The sequence below is a fragment of the Schistocerca gregaria genome, chromosome 1 (assembly GCF_023897955.1).
Source record: "Schistocerca gregaria isolate iqSchGreg1 chromosome 1, iqSchGreg1.2, whole genome shotgun sequence".
NCBI classification, from domain to species: domain Eukaryota; kingdom Metazoa; phylum Arthropoda; class Insecta; order Orthoptera; family Acrididae; genus Schistocerca; species Schistocerca gregaria.
The window spans coordinates 1044307052-1044322510 of record NC_064920.1 but is presented as its reverse complement, the minus strand read 5'-3'; the positions used below and the strand labels follow the sequence as shown (position 1 = coordinate 1044322510).

The 15459-nt window shown below is 50.9% G+C and overlaps 1 protein-coding gene across 2 annotated transcripts in view; it reads right to left on the bottom strand.

The window, feature by feature from the left end:
• LOC126280740 (mucin-5AC) overlaps positions 1 to 15459 on the bottom strand; it is a 400966-nt gene that overhangs the window by 218308 nt on the left and 167199 nt on the right. For both annotated transcript variants that reach the window (XM_049979789.1, XM_049979788.1), the window contains exon 2: positions 3859 to 4042. In XM_049979789.1, the coding sequence (XP_049835746.1) occupies positions 3859 to 4042 (184 nt within the window). The remainder of the gene's footprint in view (positions 1 to 3858; positions 4043 to 15459) is intronic.

Below are 15459 nucleotides of genomic sequence, written 5' to 3'. Positions count from 1 at the left end.
TTGTATATGGAGTATCCGAAGAGATATGCGGTTGGAATGAATACTTCCTAGCAAACAGGCATCAGTACGATAACGCATTCTCAGAATTGGAACGAAGACTTCCTAAGAAGCAGATAGCATTATCAGTATCGGAAAGCATCGTCAGAAGCGGATGCAGAGTGCGGCGTATTTAGAGGTAACGTTGTAAGACCATATTTATATATACAGGATGGTCCATTGATCGTGACCAGGTCAAATATCTCACGAAATAAGCGTCAAACGAAATATCTACAACTAACGAAACTTGTCTAGCTTGAAGGGAGAAACCAGATGGTTGGCCCGCTAGATGGCGTTTGCCATAGGTCAAACGGATATCAAGTGCGTTTTTTAAAATAGGAATCCCTATTTTTATTACATATTCATGTAGTACGTAAAGAAATCCTCATGTTTTAGTTGGACTACTTTTTTCGCTTTGTGGTAGATGGCGCTATAATAGTCACAAACATATGGCTCACAAATTTAGACGAACATTTGGTAACAGGTAGGTTTTAAATTAAAATACAGAACGTAGGTACGTTTGAACATTTTATTTCGGTTGTTCCAATGTGATACATTTACCTTTGTGAACTTATCATTTCTGAGAACTTTGTGAACTTATCATTTCTGAGAACGCATGCTGTTACAGCGTGATTACCTGTAAATACCACATTAATGCAGTAAATGCTCAAAATAATGGCCGTCAACCTCAATGCATTAGGCAATACGTGTAACGACATTCCTCTCAACAGCGAGTATTTCGCCTTCCGTAATGTTGGCACATGCATTGACAATGCGCTGACGCATGTCGTCAGGCGTAGTCGGTGGATCACGATAGCAAATATCTTTCAACTTTCCCCACAGAAAGAAATCCGGGGACGTCAGATCCGGTGAACGTGCGGGTCATGGTATGGTGCTTCGACGACCAATCCACCTGTCATGGAATATGCTATTCAATACCGCTTCAACCGCACGCGAGCTATGTGCCAGACATCCATCATGTTGGACGTACATCGCCATTCTGTCGTTCAGTGAAACATCTTGTACTAACTTCGGTAGAAAATTACGTAGGAAATCAGCATACATTGCACAATTTAGACTGACATCGATAAAATGGGAGCCAGTTATCCTTCCTCACATAATGCCGCACCATACAATAAATCGCCAAGATCGCTGATGCTCCACTTGTCGCAGCCATCGTGGATTTTCCGTTGCCCAATAGTGCATCTTTTGCCGGTGTACGTTACCGCTGGTAGTGAATGACGCTTCGTCACTAAATAGAACGCGTGCAGAAAATCTGTCATCGTCCTGTAATTTCTCTTGTGCCCAGTGGCAGAACTGTACAAGACGTTCAAAGTCGTCGCCATGCAATTCCTAGTGCATAGAAACATGGTACGGGTGCAATTGATGTTGATGTAGCATTCTCAACAGCGACGCTTTTGAGATTCCCGATTCTCGCACAATTTGTTTGCTACTGATGTGCGGATTAGCCGTGACAGCAGCTAAAACACCTACTTGGGCATCATCATTTATTGCAGGTCGTGGTTGACGTTTCACATGTAGCTGAACACTTCCTGTTTCCTTAAATAACGTAACTATCCGGCGAACGGTCCGGTCACTTGTATGATGTCGTCCAGGATACCGAGCAGCATACATAGCACACGCCCGTTGGGCATTTTGATTACAGTAGCCATACATCAACAAGATATCGACCTTTTCCGCAATTGGTAAACGGTCCTTTTTGACACGGGTAATGTATCACGAAGCAAATGCCGTCCGCGCTGGCGCGATGTTACGTGATACTATGTACTTATACGTTTGTGACTAGTACAGCACCATCTGTCACAAAGCGAAAAATTGGTTCAACTAAAACATTCTTATTTCTTTACGTACTACACGAATACGTAATAAAAAATGGAGGTTCCTATTTTAAAGAAATGCAGTTGATATCCGTTTGACCTACGGCATCGCCATCTAGCGGGCCAACCATAGCGCCATCTGGTTTCCCCCTTCAAGCTAGACGAGTTTCGTTCTTTGCAGTTTTTTCGCTTGATGTTTATTTCGTGAGATATTTGGCCCAGTCACTATCAATGGACTACCCTGTATATGTATATTAAGGTCTTTTTTATTCTGTGTTTTTGTTAAGGAATTGCTTCTTCTAGCGCTATATGACTAATGTGTTTTCATTATTTGTACACTCTGTTTCACGTTACAAATCAACAAGTTTCGAATAAAACCTGGGTTAAACACGGAAAATTTCAGTTTCTCTGTAAAGACTGTTTACTTTTAAGTAACAGACAGTAGGATCAAAACATTTCATAGGTTACACAGCCGTTTACATATCATCACTCAATTTCTAGCTGGTTCACCTCTTCCGGTTTTCAGGGAAATCTGGTAAGACACTGATCGCATTGTGATGTAACGCCTGATGGGTATGCAACACAGCTAACATACAAGTAAGCATAATAACTACCTAAAAGGTACGAGGAAAACTACCATAGCCTTAAGCTTACTTAAGGACGGTCTGCGGTAGCCTGTGATGGGTTTACAACTCTTGCTACAGACTGAATGTTATACACTGAAGTGCCAAAGAAACTGGCATAGGCATGCGTATTCAAACACAGAGATATGTAATGAGGCAGAATACACCGCTGCTGTCGGCAATGGCTATATAAGACAAAAGGTGTCTGACACAGTTGTTACATCGGTTACTGCTGTTACAATGGCAGGTTACGAAGATTTAAGTAAGTTCGAAAGTGGTATGAAAGTCGGCGGACGAGCGATATGACACAGCAACTCCGAGGTAGCGATGAAGTGGGGATTTTCCCGCACGAGCATTTCACGAATGTACCGTAAATATCAGCAATCACGTAAAACATCAAATCTCCGACATCGCTACGGCCGGGAAAATTTGCTGCAAGAATGGGACCAACGACGACATAAGAGAATCGTTCAACGCGACAGAAGTTCAGCCCTTCCGCAAATTGCTGCAGATTTCAATGCTGGGCCATCAACAAGTGTCATCCTGCGAACCGATCAACGAAACATCATCGGAGCCAAAGGCTTACTCGTGTACCCTTGATAACTGCACGACACAAAGCTTTACGCCTCACCTGGGCCTGTCAACGCCGACATTGGACTGTTGATGACTGGAAACATGTTGCCTGGTCGGAAGAATCTCGGTTCAAATTGTATCAAGCGGATGGACGTGTACGGGTATGGAGACAACTTCATGAATCCATGGACTCTACATCGCAGTGGGGACTGCTCAAGCTAGTGGAGGCTCTTCACTCATGTGGTGAGTGTGCAGTTGGAATGATATGGAATCCCTGATACGTCTAGATACGACTCTGACAGGTGACACGTTCGTAGGCATCCTGTCTCATCACCTGCATCCATACATGTCTCCATTGTGCATTCCGACAGTCTTAGGCATTTCCAGCAGGACAATGCGACACCCCACACGTCCAGAATAGCTACATAGTGGCTCCAGAAACACTCGTCTGAGTTTAAACACTTCCGCTGGCCACCAAACTCCCCAGGCTTCAACATTATTGAGCATATTTGGGGTGCCTTGCAAGATGCTGTTCAGAAGAGATCTCCACCACGTCATCCTCTTACGGATTTATGGACAGCCTCGCAGGATTCATGGTGTCAGTTCCCTCCAGCACTACCTCAGACATTAGTCAAGTCCACGGGACGTCGTGTTGCGATACTTCTGCGTGCTCGCTGGGGCCCTACACAATATTAGGCAGGTGTACCAGATTCTTCGGCTCTTCTGTGTAGCTGATGTAGTAGACCTGTAGGGCTACAGTGGCAAAGTGAACGGTGTGGGGTACTCACAGGGCAGGCAGCGCGACTCGTTGTAGCGGGCGTAGTAGGCCTGGCACGCGCAGGCGCCGGCCATGCAGCGGCTGTAGGGCACTGCGCAGTCGCGGTCCGCGTCGCAGCTGGCGCCCAGCATGCGCCACCTGCTGGGGGCGGACGGCCGGCGCTGTGGGGACGGCACCGCGCACGACGGCCCCGTCTGCGAAACAAGCCAAGCAAACACTCTGCAGTTCTGTCTGCACCGCGCACGAAACAAGCCAAGAAAACACTCTGCAGTTCTGTCTGCACCGCGCACGACGGAACCGTCTGCGAAACAAGCCAAGCAAACACTCTGCAGTTCTGTCTGCACCGCGCACGACGGAACCGTCTGCGAAACAAGCCAAGCAAACACTCTGCAGTTCTGTCTGCACCGCGCACGACGGAACCGTCTGCGAAACAAGCCAAGCAAACACTCTGCAGTTCTGTCTGCACCGCGCACGACGGAACCGTCTGCGAAACAAGCCAAGCAAACACTCTGCAGTTCTGTCTGCACCGCGCACGACGGAACCGTCTGCGAAACAAGCCAAGCAAACACTCTGCAGTTCTGTCTGCACCGCGCACGACGGAACCGTCTGCGAAACAAGCCAAGCAAACACTCTGCAGTTCTGTCTGCACCGCGCACAACGGCCCCGTCTGTGAAACAAGCCGAGCAAACACTCTGCAGTTCTGTCTGCACCGCGCACGACGGAACCGTCTGCGAAACAAGCCAAGCAAACACTCTGCAGTTCTGTCTGCACCGCGCACAACGGCCCCGTCTGTGAAACAAGCCGAGCAAACACTCTGCAGTTCTGTCTGCACCGCGCACGACGGAACCGTCTGCGAAACAAGCCAAGCAAACACTCTGCAGTTCTGTCTGCACCGCGCACGACGGAACCGTCTGCGAAACAAGCCAAGCAAACACTCTGCAGTTCTGTCTGCACCGCGCACGACGGAACCGTCTGCGAAACAAGCCAAGCAAACACTCTGCAGTTCTGTCTGCACCGCGCACGACGGAACCGTCTGCGAAACAAGCCAAGCAAACACTCTGCAGTTCTGTCTGCACCGCGCACAACGGCCCCGTCTGTGAAACAAGCTGAGCAAACACTCTGCAGTTCTGTCTGCACCGCGCACGACGGAACCGTCTGCGAAACAAGCCAAGCAAACACTCTGCAGTTCTGTCTGCACCGCGCACCACGGCCCCGTCTGCGAAACAAGCCAAGCAAACACTATGCAGTTCTGTCTGCACCGCGCACGACGGAACCGTCTGCGAAACAAGCCAAGCAAACACTCTGCAGTTCTGTCTGCACCGCGCACGACGGAACCGTTTGCGAAACAAGCCAAGCAAACACTCTGCAGTTCTGTCTGCACCGCGCACGACGGAACCGTCTGCGAAACAAGCCAAGCAAACACTCTGCAGTTCTGTCTGCACCGCGCACAACGGCCCCGTCTGTGAAACAAGCCAAGCAAACACTCTGCAGTTCTGTCTGCACCGCGCACCACGGCCCCGTCTGCGAAACAAGCCAAGCAAACACTCTGCAGTTCTGTCTGCACCGCGCACCACGGCCCCGTCTGCGAAACAAGCCAAGCAAACACTCTGCAGTTATGTCTGCACCGCGCACCACGGCCCCGTCTGCGAAACAAACCAAGCAAACACTCTGCAGTTCTGTCTGCACCGCGCACAACGGAACCGTCAGCGAAACAAGCCAAGCAAACACTCTGCAGTTCTGTCTGCACCGCGCACGACGGAACCGTTTGCGAAACAAGCCAAGCAAACACTCTGCAGTTCTGTCTGCACCGCGCACGACGGAACCGTCTGCGAAACAAGCCAAGCAAACACTCTGCAGTTCTGTCTGCACCGCGCACGACGGAACCGTCTGCGAAACAAGCCAAGCAAACACTCTGCAGTTCTGTCTGCACCGCGCACAACGGCCCCGTCTGTGAAACAAGCCGAGCAAACACTCTGCAGTTCTGTCTGCACCGCGCACGACGGAACCGTCTGCGAAACAAGCCAAGCAAACACTCTGCAGTTCTGTCTGCACCGCGCACCACGGCCCCGTCTGCGAAACAAGCCAAGCAAACACTCTGCAGTTCTGTCTGCACCGCGCACGACGGAACCGTCTGCGAAACAAGCCAAGCAAACACTCTGCAGTTCTGTCTGCACCGCGCACGACGGAACCGTTAGCGAAACAAGCCAAGCAAACACTCTGCAGTTCTGTCTGCACCGCGCACGACGGAACCGTCTGCGAAACAAGCCAAGCAAACACTCTGCAGTTCTGTCTGCACCGCGCACAACGGCCCCGTCTGTGAAACAAGCCAAGCAAACACTCTGCAGTTCTGTCTGCACCGCGCACGACGGAACCGTCTGCGAAACAAGCCAAGCAAACACTCTGCAGTTCTGTCTGCACCGCGCACAACGGCCTCGTCTGTGAAACAAGCCGAGCAAACACTCTGCAGTTCTGTCTGCACCGCGCACGACGGAACCGTCTGCGAAACAAGCCAAGCAAACACTCTGCAGTTCTGTCTGCACCGCGCACGACGGAACCGTTTGCGAAACAAGCCAAGCAAACACTCTGCAGTTCTGTCTGCACCGCGCACCACGGCCCCGTCTGCGAAACAAGCCAAGCAAACACTCTGCAGTTCTGTCTGCACCGCGCACCACGGCCCCGTCTGCGAAACAAGCCAAGCAAACACTCTGCAGTTCTGTCTGCACCGCGCACCACGGCCCCGTCTGCGAAACAAGCCAAGCAAACACTCTGCAGTTCTGTCTGCACCGCGCACAACGGAACCGTCTGCGAAACAAGCCAAGCAAACACTCTGCAGTTCTGTCTGCACCGCGCACGACGGCCCCATCTGCGAAACAAGCCAAGCAAACACTCTGCAGTTCTGTCTGCACCGCGCACCACGGCCCCGTCTGCGAAACAAGCCAAGCAAACACTCTGCAGTTCTGTCTGCACCGCGCACCACGGCCCCGTCTGCGAAACAAGCCAAGCAAACACTCTGCAGTTCTGTCTGCACCGCGCACCACGGCCCCGTCTGCGAAACAAGCCAAGCAAACACTCTGCAGTTCTGTCTGCACCGCGCACCACGGCCCCGTCTGCGAAACAAGCCAAGCAAACACTCTGCAGTTCTGTCTGCACCGCGCACCACGGCCCCGTCTGCGAAACAAGCCAAGCAAACACTCTGCAGTTCTGTCTGCACCGCGCACAACGGAACCGTCTGCGAAACAAGCCAAGCAAACACTCTGCAGTTCTGTCTGCACCGCGCACGACGGAACCGTTTGCGAAACAAGCCAAGCAAACACTCTGCAGTTCTGTCTGCACCGCGCACAACGGAACCGTCTGCGAAACAAGCCAAGCAAACACTCTGCAGTTCTGTCTGCACCGCGCACAACGGCCCCGTCTGTGAAACAAGCCAAGCAAACACTCTGCAGTTCTGTCTGCACCGCGCACGACGGAACCGTCTGCGAAACAAGCCAAGCAAACACTCTGCAGTTCTGTCTGCACCGCGCACGACGGAACCGTCTGCGAAACAAGCCAAGCAAACACTCTGCAGTTCTGTCTGCACCGCGCACAACGGCCCCGTCTGTGAAACAAGCCGAGCAAACACTCTGCAGTTCTGTCTGCACCGCGCACGACGGAACCGTCTGCGAAACAAGCCAAGCAAACACTCTGCAGTTCTGTCTGCACCGCGCACCACGGCCCCGTCTGCGAAACAAGCCAAGCAAACACTATGCAGTTCTGTCTGCACCGCGCACGACGGAACCGTCTGCGAAACAAGCCAAGCAAACACTCTGCAGTTCTGTCTGCACCGCGCACGACGGAACCGTTTGCGAAACAAGCCAAGCAAACACTCTGCAGTTCTGTCTGCACCGCGCACCACGGCCCCGTCTGCGAAACAAGCCAAGCAAACACTCTGCAGTTCTGTCTGCACCGCGCACCACGGCCCCGTCTGCGAAACAAGCCAAGCAAACACTCTGCAGTTCTGTCTGCACCGCGCACCACGGCCCCGTCTGCGAAACAAGCCAAGCAAACACTCTGCAGTTCTGTCTGCACCGCGCACAACGGAACCGTCTGCGAAACAAGCCAAGCAAACACTCTGCAGTTCTGTCTGCACCGCGCACGACGCCCCATCTGCGAAACAAGCCAAGCAAACACTCTGCAGTTCTGTCTGCACCGCGCACGACGGAACCGTCTGCGAAACAAGCCAAGCAAACACTCTGCAGTTCTGTCTGCACCGCGCACCACGGCCCCGTCTGCGAAACAAGCCAAGCAAACACTCTGCAGTTCTGTCTGCACCGCGCACCACGGCCCCGTCTGCGAAACAAGCCAAGCAAACACTCTGCAGTTCTGTCTGCACCGCGCACCACGGCCCCGTCTGCGAAACAAGCCAAGCAAACACTCTGCAGTTCTGTCTGCACCGCGCACCACGGCCCCGTCTGCGAAACAAGCCAAGCAAACACTCTGCAGTTCTGTCTGCACCGCGCACAACGGAACCGTCTGCGAAACAAGCCAAGCAAACACTCTGCAGTTCTGTCTGCACCGCGCACGACGGAACCGTTTGCGAAACAAGCCAAGCAAACACTCTGCAGTTCTGTCTGCACCGCGCACAACGGAACCGTCTGCGAAACAAGCCAAGCAAACACTCTGCAGTTCTGTCTGCACCGCGCACAACGGCCCCGTCTGTGAAACAAGCCAAGCAAACACTCTGCAGTTCTGTCTGCACCGCGCACGACGGAACCGTCTGCGAAACAAGCCAAGCAAACACTCTGCAGTTCTGTCTGCACCGCGCACGACGGAACCGTCTGCGAAACAAGCCAAGCAAACACTCTGCAGTTCTGTCTGCACCGCGCACGACGGAACCGTCTGCGAAACAAGCCAAGCAAACACTCTGCAGTTCTGTCTGCACCGCGCACAACGGCCCCGTCTGTGAAACAAGCCGAGCAAACACTCTGCAGTTCTGTCTGCACCGCGCACGACGGAACCGTCTGCGAAACAAGCCAAGCAAACACTCTGCAGTTCTGTCTGCACCGTGCACGACGGAACCGTTTGCGAAACAAGCCAAGCAAACACTCTGCAGTTCTGTCTGCACCGCGCACCACGGCCCCGTCTGCGAAACAAGCCAAGCAAACACTCTGCAGTTCTGTCTGCACCGCGCACCACGGCCCCGTCTGCGAAACAAGCCAAGCAAACACTCTGCAGTTCTGTCTGCACCGCGCACCACGGCCCCATCTGCGAAACAAGCCAAGCAAACACTCTGCAGTTCTGTCTGCACCGCGCACAACGGAACCGACTGCGAAACAAGCCAAGCAAACACTCTGCAGTTCTGTCTGCACCGCGCACGACGGAACCGTCTGCGAAACAAGCCAAGCAAACACTCTGCAGTTCTGTCTGCACCGCGCACGACGGAACCGTCTGCGAAACAAGCCAAGCAAACACTCTGCAGTTCTGTCTGCACCGCGCACTACGGCCCCGTCTGCGAAACAAGCCAAGCAAGCACTCTGCAGTTCTGTCTGCACCGCGCACAACGGCCCCGTCTGCGAAACAAGCCAAGCAAGCACTCTGCAGTTCTGTCTGCACCGCGCACAACGGCCCTGTCTGCGAAACAAGCCAAGCAAACACTCTGCAGTTCTGTCTGCACCGCGCACCACGGCCCCGTCTGCGAAACAAGCCAAGCAAACACTCTGCAGTTCTGTCTGCACCGCGCACCACGGCCCCGTCTGCGAAACAAGCCAAGCAAACACTCTGCAGTTCTGTCTGCACCGCGCACCACGGCCCCGTCTGCGAAACAAGCCAAGCAAACACTCTGCAGTTCTGTCTGCACCGCGCACAACGGAACCGTCTGCGAAACAAGCCAAGCAAACACTCTGCAGTTCTGTCTGCACCGCGCACGACGGAACCGTTTGCGAAACAAGCCAAGCAAACACTCTGCAGTTCTGTCTGCACCGCGCACAACGGAACCGTCTGCGAAACAAGCCAAGCAAACACTCTGCAGTTCTGTCTGCACCGCGCACAACGGCCCCGCCTGTGAAACAAGCCAAGCAAACACTCTGCAGTTCTGTCTGCACCGCGCACGACGGAACCGTCTGCGAAACAAGCCAAGCAAACACTCTGCAGTTCTGTCTGCACCGCGCACGACGGAACCGTTTGCGAAACAAGCCAAGCAAACACTCTGCAGTTCTGTCTGCACCGCGCACGACGGAACCGTCTGCGAAACAAGCCAAGCAAACACTCTGCAGTTCTGTCTGCACCGCGCACGACGGAACCGTCTGCGAAACAAGCCAAGCAAACACTCTGCAGTTCTGTCTGCACCGCGCACGACGGAACCGTCTGCGAAACAAGCCAAGCAAACACTCTGCAGTTCTGTCTGCATCGCGCACAACGGCCCCGTCTGTGAAACAAGCCGAGCAAACACTCTGCAGTTCTGTCTGCACCGCGCACGACGGAACCGTCTGCGAAACAAGCCAAGCAAACACTCTGCAGTTCTGTCTGCACCGCGCACGACGGAACCGTTTGCGAAACAAGCCAAGCAAACACTCTGCAGTTCTGTCTGCACCGCGCACCACGGCCCCGTCTGCGAAACAAGCCAAGCAAACACTCTGCAGTTCTGTCTGCACCGCGCACCACGGCCCCGTCTGCGAAACAAGCCAAGCAAACACTCTGCAGTTCTGTCTGCACCGCGCACCACGGCCCCGTCTGCGAAACAAGCCAAGCAAACACTCTGCAGTTCTGTCTGCACCGCGCACAACGGAACCGTCTGCGAAACAAGCCAAGCAAACACTCTGCAGTTCTGTCTGCACCGCGCACGATGGAACCGTCTGCGAAACAAGCCAAGCAAACACTCTGCAGTTCTGTCTGCACCGCGCACGACGGAACCGTCTGCGAAACAAGCCAAGCAAACACTCTGCAGTTCTGTCTGCACCGCGCACTACGGCCCCGTCTGCGAAACAAGCCAAGCAAGCACTCTGCAGTTCTGTCTGCACCGCGCACAACGGCCCCGTCTGCGAAACAAGCCAAGCAAGCACTCTGCAGTTCTGTCTGCACCGCGCACAACGGCCCTGTCTGTGAAACAAGCCAAGCAAACACTCTGCAGTTCTGTCTGCACCGCGCACGATGGCCCCGTCTGCGAAACAAGCCAAGTAAACACTCAGCAATTCTGTCTGCCACTAACACAACGTAACTGCCCTGGCCGCTCCCGCTGGCTCGTCCTCGAAACTACTGAGACGGCCATGGACGATGTCCGATATTTTGTGGACGTGTTATTTGCCAGCCTGGAGATAGTAGTCACGCTTTCATTAATCTGTTAAAGTCGTATCTGTTTAGAACCTAATAGTTTTGCTTAACAGCAAGTGAGTTTCCCGTCAAGGCAGACGTTTTCCAGCACCTGTAGAAAATAAACATCTCAATAATTTGGGATAGTGGCAGCACTTTGCAGAGGAGAACTGTTACAGGGGCATGGAAGTAACCAGTGAAAGTGCTCGTGTTCTGATTCTGATGGCAAATGCTTAAGGGAAAGCATCTTTAAAACAATTTCATGGGGTAGTTTTGGTCTCACAAAATCAAGCAGTGGCATGACAGCGACTATCACGGATGTAGACAACAATTTGTGTGGCCTCTGGGCCGTGGATGTAGTTTAAAAGTGTTTAATATTTCTCAAGTTGGTAGTTACTAATCCTGCATGATATACAAAGTTTCTAAGGAAAGTCTGTAAGGATTCACAAGTGTGTTATGCATTTCCAACCCAATTTCTTAGGTGAATCTGTGATTTAGTGCATTCACAAGTAGCTGCTTGGATCAGGTTTTACACCAAATACTGGAGAATTAAGCTAGCTGGAGGTGTAGTTTAATGAAAGACTTGGAGTTGGAAACGTCTAATGGAAATCAATAATACACATTTGATTTTATGGAAATGTGAAGAGTAACGAACTGTAAACTGTTATCCCGTTTTTCTGTGATGTTTATCGACGGAAGTTGCTACGATCCAGCTGCAAGCGGTGTATGAACTGTTAGCAGTGTACGTTTCCTAGAGTTGTGGCCACGGGATCTTGCTAAATGCGACAGTGCGTTAGTTACGAATTGTGGAACAGTGGCAAGGTTAACATGTCACCTGTGTCGAAGCGAGGATTTAGACCCTTATTTAGACTGTTTTCAATACCGTAGCAGTGTAGAGAATTAATACAGATCCGACAACAAAACTTTCGTATCAAATGTGCAGAGCACTACATCGTATAATTATATTAGGACTGAAAGTAATTGCCAGCTGACATTTGCCACTTGCCGCTAGAGTGTTGTCACATCGGCTGCCTCTCGGCTGAAGACAACGCCCAAACACGATGGGGTCACTTCACAAGTGCTTCCCATGTAACGCGCAACAAGATTGGAAGCGGCTACCGTCAGTTACAGCGGGAACGCGAGATTCTCTGCCCACAGCTGATTTTAAGTGACTAACGACCGAACTGCGACAGACGACGCGTTTTGTAGACCTCAACTTACTCTCTTGTCCTATCCTTTTGACAACCTCTTGATGTGCAATGTGTCCAAGAAAACGGAGGTCAAAAATGTAACTTTTCGCTTTCATCGGTTACCTGTAGTTATCCTCACTTTGGCTGCACGAGCTGACACAATACGAATCACTGAGCAGTCCTGGTTGGCACTCGGTTGCAGGTTATAAGTGACAAAAGCTGATTCCAAACAATAAAAACGATAGTAAGAAAAAATGGAGAAAAAATAAGAGCAAATAAAAAGTCAATACGATAATGAAAATGACGCGACAAAAGCTTAAAAATAAAAAGAACTTAGTTAAGGAAATTAATTGAAAATAATAGTAATCACTCATTTCATAAATATTTAAAAATAAAAAAAAGATGTCACATGGTTGGTTTCGAATCCACGATCATCCGTAAATCAGGATTACACATTAACCGTTGCGCTATAGCACCACATCGTAGAATAGTGTTTTATTTATGCCTCCTTAGGGCCAGCTGCAGCAACGATATGCTGCCTTCAAAGCGGCTTCATGCAACGGCTACGAAGCGGTAGGCCGATCTCTGTAATAATAGTAATTGAATATGCGATATCCGACGCCGAATCGAGTCTTATGCGGAAAGATCCAGTAGTGTTTGGCCACTGCTGTGTCTGAAGCATGCTTTACCGTCCTTTTGTGTGTGTGATGTTCTTGGTGTGGTTATCATGTGTGTTAAAATGCGAAGTACAGGAGCCACACCCTAGATTCGGGATCCAAACACGTCAAGAAAGGAACGCAGACAAGGAAGTGGGAACGAATTGACCATTTGTTGTGGCAACTAACCAATGGCGAACCGTGTGCGCGTGATGTTGTGCACTCTGATCGGAGGAAGAGAGCTCCAATGCGTGAAGCAATTTTAATCAGACTACAATCTCCTGCACCACACGGCAATAAGAGTGTGTTGATTCTGGCCGGAGCCACGAGTGGTACTCGCGCGAAGCTACGGCGTTTCCTGGTGAGAGAAGAAAGGAAAGTTCCAGTTGGAGATACTTTTTCGTCTTTACATGGCTCAACACGGCTTTCCGGGCGGGAAGGAGCGCCTGGTACCCGGCACGAATCCGCCCGGCGGACTTGTATCGAGGTTCGGTGAGCCGGGAAGTCTGTGGATGGTTTTTAGGCAGTTTTCCATCTGCCACGGCGAATGCGGGCTGGTTCCCCTTATTCCGCCTCAGCTACACTATGTCGGCGACTGCTGCGCAAACAACTTCTCCACATACGCGTACACCACCCTTACTCTACCACGCAAACATAGGGGCTACACTCGTCTAGTGTAAGACGTTCCCTGGGGGGTCCACCGGGGGCCGAACCGCACAATAACCCAGGGTTCGGTGTGGGGCAGCGGAGGCGAGAAGTGGACTGCGGTAGTCGTTGTGGGGTTGTGGACCACTGCGGTTGCGGCGGGAATAGAGCCTCTCCGTCGTTTCTAGGGCCACGGTTAACATACAATACAATACAATACAAGGTTCAAACGTTGTTGATTTTGTAGTATATTTCAACGATTTTGTGTCATCTGCTTCCAGAATAGTACCAGGGACTTGTCGACTCACTTCCACTACGTGTCATTGCAGTCCTCTGGGCCAGAGGAGGCCTCGAGCGATATTAGGTGCCTATCCCATGACATTTGCTAAGTCATTGTGCATTACCGCAGTGCATCCTATTGTATCGCGTACCAGAAAGACTTCTTGAACTATGGACATGATTACAATAACATTATTCTGTACACATATCACTTAGGACTGACAGATCCCAACGAAAATACTGCTTCGACGTTACTAGAAACCGCACGATTTACATAAATGTGTACAGGTGTATCTAAATAGAACACTGTTGTAATAGGTGCAAAGAAGATGCTTAGTGACCGAAATGTATAACTACTGACTACACGCTTTCAACGTAGCGTTATGAGAAAACAGAAGAAGAAGATAATCTAAGATTTTGAGATGCTGAGCATTAAGGAGACTGATAAGAGGTGTTGGCATAATAGACAAGGAAAGGAATGGGTGAAAGACACGAAAAGGGCAGCATGACAGGACTTCACGGAATAATTTCATATAGGGGGCAAAAATTGTGGTGGAATACAGAGATTTGAATACAGTGAATTAAAAATTGAGAAAATTTTGTGTAAGTGCTATTCTAATATGAAAAGGTTGGCTCGGTTGAAGAAATCACGTTGAACAGCGTCAAACCATTAAGAAAGTAGAAGAAAAAAAGAGAGGAAGACTAGCGAAGAACGCGTCCTTTTTTTCAGGTCTAATGAACGTCATATTTTTGTTCCGCCATAAATATCTTTACTTTTATTTTCACAATTTTTCCTTTGTTGGATCTAACGCACACTATGTATTTACTGAATAGCTGATAGTCTAGTAGAACTAAAAGGTAGCCGGCCAGAGTGGCCGAGAGGTTCTAGGAGCTACAGTCTGGAAACGCACGACAGCTACGGTCGCAGGTTCGAATCATGCGTCGGGCATGGATGTGTGTGATGTCGTTAGGTTAGTTAGGTTTAAGTAGTTCTAAGTTCTAGGGAACTGATGACCTCAGCGGTTAAGCCCCATAGTGCTCAGAGCCATTTGACCAGTTTGAACTAAAAGATACCTTACATCGCAGACACTAAGGGCGCAAAGCATCGTGGGTAGTAGAACCTCGTTGGGAAACTCGGCCAGGTGTGTGTGTGTGTGTGTGTGTGTGTGTGTGTATGTGTGTGTGTGTGTGGACATTTGTGTTTCGTGGCTGTAAAGCGAGGAGACTCCCTGGAACATTATCTTTCGTAAGAGCGTCCGTGGTCCGTCCCACGCGTTATGCAAATTAGAGTCCAGTTGCTGGACAGAGTGAGAGAGAGAGAGAGAGAGAGACGCATCGCAGCAGATCGCAGCGCACAGCATCCTAGGCAGCACCGTTACAAACCGGGAACCTCTCTCTACAAGGAGCAGCACCTCAACTATTGTTTACTCAGCTACACAACTACTTTACACGATAGGCGTTACTCGCAGATATATCGCCAACGGGGTCCAGCGAGTGTTACAAGATGCAATACATCACTGAATTCTTTCCCGCCCATCTGAAACTTACTACGCTTGCTGG